The 4074-nt window shown below is 46.3% G+C and overlaps 1 protein-coding gene across 1 annotated transcript; it reads left to right on the forward strand.

Moving 5' to 3' along the window:
* The first annotated feature begins 1194 nt into the window (after nt 1-1194).
* Nucleotides 1195-2445, forward strand: LOC109778116 (F-box/kelch-repeat protein At3g06240-like). The gene has a single exon (XM_020336669.1). It carries the CDS (start codon nt 1195-1197, stop codon nt 2443-2445), a length of 1251 nt encoding a protein of 416 aa, XP_020192258.1.
* The last annotated feature ends 1629 nt before the right edge of the window (nt 2446-4074 follow it).

Consider the following 4074-nt stretch of genomic DNA (forward strand, 5'->3'; position numbering starts at 1 on the left):
TTAAGTCACTCACCTTAGAAATCAAATGGCCTCCCCTAGGTGTGATAATCATTCCGGATGGAGAGTTTGGGATGCAAGCATCCCTCCAGATATTAATGTTTCCACCATCTCCTACTCTGCAAATATATCCATGTCTCAAAGTATTCACACCTTGCATTATGCTTTGCCATGTAAATGAGGCATTCTTCTTTAACATGCAATTTAATAAATCACCATCCTGGAAGTATTTTGCTCTCAGAATCCGGGCACACAAAGAATCTGGGTTCTCAATAAGCCTCCACGCCTGCTTAGCTAAGAGAGCTAAATTGAAACAGTGAATATCTCTAAATCCCATACCTCCCTGTCTTTTCGGTACACACATCTTTCACCAAGCAAACCAGTGCATTCTCCTCTGAGCATCACCATCCCCCCACCAGTAGTGCGACATCACGTCAGTTATTCCCTTGCAAGTTTGTTTGGGAATGTTTGGGAATTTTGAAGACCGACATTGCATATGATGGTATAGATTGGCCCACTGCCTTAAGGAGCACTTCTTTACCCCCTGCCGAGAGTTGTCTTTCTTTCCACCCATTCACTCTTTGCCATATACGTTCCCATGTTGGCACAATATTCATCCTACGTTCCCAAGTTGGCACAATATCACCAATAATGCTCTACTTACGGACGATTTTGCTACGGGGCGCTCCTACGGACGTACGTGGCATCAAGTTGTGGCTCGGTGGAGGAAAATGGGGACCAGCCGTTTCAATGTCCACTAATCACGTGATTTCACGAGGGCGTCCGTAAGCGCAGTCTGTAGAAACTGCGTAAGTGTAGCATTGTTGCAATATCACCCAGAAGCACCTCGAGGTGGTTCCAAAGATGCAGAAAAACGACTGGTGGTGGTGATGCAAGCGCTGTCACCACGGCGTACCTCCCGCGAAACGTCCTCTCCGACACCGGCCCTGCTCCGCCTCCCGGCGTTCCACCTCCGCCCCTTGCGCAGCGTCTGCGCTGAATGGTTCGTGTCGATTTGTTGTAGTAGGATCGAGGATCGATTCAATCCCTCGTCTGGGAGGAATCCGTAATCGATACGTCGTGAGAAACTTGTCTATCCTCTCAGCCGAATTATATGGCGCCCCGACTGGAATTAAGCCGTCCTCTACGTACGCAGCCTGGCAAAAATCCACTACGTACTTGAAATCCCAAGTTGCCATGAAATCAGCGAATAACCCTAGGCCAACTAATGCTGCCGCCACCCCGCGAGACGTCCTCGCCAGCGTTCTCCTCCGTCTCCCGGCGAGCGACCTCCGCCGCCTCCGCCGCGTCTGCAAGGAGTGGCGCGAGGTCATCTCCGACCCTGTCTTCATCGGTGCGCACACGCTCTGCGGACCGCGGGCTCCGACCCACACCATCGTGTTCTTTCCCGGATGTAGCGGCACGCCGGCCAAAGAGCCACGCAAGGGCAGGGGGTTCCTCTTCGACGAGCAATGGCGACTCGCGGCCAGATTCAACGTCCGCGAGTCGGAGATCATCGTGGGCACGTGCAACGGGCTGCTCTGCCTCCACGACAAGCTCCAGGGCATCATCAGGGTGGTAGAGCCCTTCACCGGGGACTCGATCGCTCTGCCTGCTGTGTTTCCGGGAAGGTGCTTCTTCGGTTTCGACGCCGCGACGAAGAACTACAAGATCGTTCACAGAGGCTACACCTATTGTCCAGACAATCCGGGCATGACCGGCATGAAGGTGAGTGTGCTCACGGTCGGCGCAGACAAGGGCTGGAGGACCGTGCAGGTCGACTTCGGCCCTTCCCATGACCCGCTGTGCGGCGACGACGTAGCAGTGTACTGGACTTCCACACAAGACGGGGAGCTTAAGCACGTGCGGTTGGATCTGGAGACAGAGGTGGTCACCGTGGTCGACCTCCGGCCGGTCCAGGAAGAATCGATCTGTTGCCGGCACCCGTGGTGGCCGGAGCAACCATGCCGCATCGGAATAAGGTCTCCGATCGGTGAGCCGGAGGACGGCGACGGCTCCTGGTCGCATAATATCACCGCCATGGCGTACGATACATATGCCTGGAACTTGCCCTCTGGTCGGTACCTTCCTAGGCCGCACGCCCTGCAACGGGGGCACCTGCTGCTGCAGGAAAGTAATGGAGATCTGTACGCTCACAAGATCATGAGAAGAAGCATGCAAGAAGTTGACCTCGGGTGCGAAAAGTTGCTCGTTCAGATTGGCTCGGAGGAGGAGCCAGACGAGAGCTCGTCGGGCGGCCAGTTCATTCCGGTTCAACGCCACAGCCGGTCAGGAACTGGGCAGCCGGCCATTGATTCGAGCAAGGCTGAGGTCCCCGTCGTAGGGCCGTTGATTTCATACGAACTTTACAATGTCAGCACGTTCGCCTACGTCCCGACAGTGTCCCCGGCTCCATTAGCGCTCTATTTAGGCACGCCTACGCACTAGCTTGTAGTATGCTTCAACGGTTCTGGTGTTAACTGTATATATCATCTGTAGCAGCACTTTTTTACAATTGTCTCTTTCTCTCTATATATACACATTTATCCTTATGACTCATGATTTTTCGCCTGACATGCCACTTGTCAAGCAATAATATATTGAAGGTCCATGTACTGGTAATTCAAATGTGTATCCTTCCGGGGTGAAGGACTACTCCGTGTGTAAAAAAAAACGCTACTCTCTCTGTTCCATAATATAGCACATATAGATTTTCTACAAAGTCAAACTTTATAAAGTTTGACCACGTTTATAGAAAAAACTATTTATATCTACAATATCAAATGTATATAATATGAAAGTATGTCTTCTGATGTATCTAAGCAAGTATTTGGTATTCTAGATGTATATGATTTTCTGTATAAACTTGGTCAAAGTTTATAAAGTTTGACTTTTAGAGAAATCTATATGCGCTACAATGCGTGCATTTTTTTTTTATGAAAACAAGATCACCTTTGTGGCCGATGTAACAAACACAAGTCTTCTCAACTCAAGATTGGAAGGGATTCGCCTCCTTGGTCGTGTTAACTATTTGGTCACTATGGAAGCAAAGAAACACATGTGTATTCCGCAAAATCAACCAACAGATGGGACCCACGCAACTGGTGAGACAAATCATCGATGAAACGAGATGATGCCCGCACGTTGTTGCGGAAATGTTTTGCAATATTTCAATGAGGTTTTGTTACATGGAACATGACTATTTAAAATAATATTTTTTGAACTAATATAAGAATTAAATGTAAATAGCATAATATGATGGAATTTTCAATGCATGCATGTTTGCATGTTGAGGTGGATTTTTAATATGCATAGTTATATGTTGAGGTGGGCCTTTTTCCATGCATGTTAAATAATGAGGTGACAGGCTTGCATGTTGAGAAAAATATGTTAGTGGGCTAGCTATTTAATTATAGAAGATAGGCAGTTGGAAAACTACAGGTGCCGGTGGTCTTCAACACTTTGTGAAAGATTAGCCTTTTGTTCTTTTTGTTGGTGTCGAGTGTGGAAGTCCTACGCCATTGTTCGCATTGTGCTCTAGTTTCTTGTAAACTTACATGCTTTCTTCTATAAAAATATGGTACATCATTGGCGTACTTAAAAAAACACAAGTTTTCCACACCACATATAAAAATATACTCTCTTCGTTTCATAATGTAGTGCATATAGATTTTTTGAAAACTCAAACCTCACAAACTTTGATCAAGTTTATGAAAAAAACATTTACACCTAGAATGTCAACCATATAACATTAGATTTGTCATAAGATGTAGTTTCATATTTAATATATTTGATATTTTAGATATAAATAGCTTTCTCTATAAACTTGGTCAAATTTTGCAAAGTTTGACTTCTTAAAAAATATACAGGCACTACATTATGTAATGGAGGGAGTACCGGTTAGGTCCTAGCTAAAAATCTAATTTAGCTTCATATAATTCTCTTTCTAATGGTCGCAGACAAAGACTATCTTAATCATACCTATACTCAGGGCCAATTCTTTTCGGCTCATGATTCTTCCGAATCTGATTCTTGAGAACTGCCCACATAATTAACTTCCCACAGAATCAGCTAGAA

The sequence above is a fragment of the Aegilops tauschii genome, chromosome 5, assembly GCF_002575655.3.
Source record: "Aegilops tauschii subsp. strangulata cultivar AL8/78 chromosome 5, Aet v6.0, whole genome shotgun sequence".
NCBI classification, from domain to species: Eukaryota; Viridiplantae; Streptophyta; class Magnoliopsida; order Poales; family Poaceae; genus Aegilops; species Aegilops tauschii.

What these genes read in the sequence shown, in the direction of transcription:
- LOC109778116 (XM_020336669.1), top strand. Translation starts at nt 1,195, where the DNA reads ATGAAATCAGCGAATAACCCTAGGCCAACTAATGCTGCCGCCACCCCG.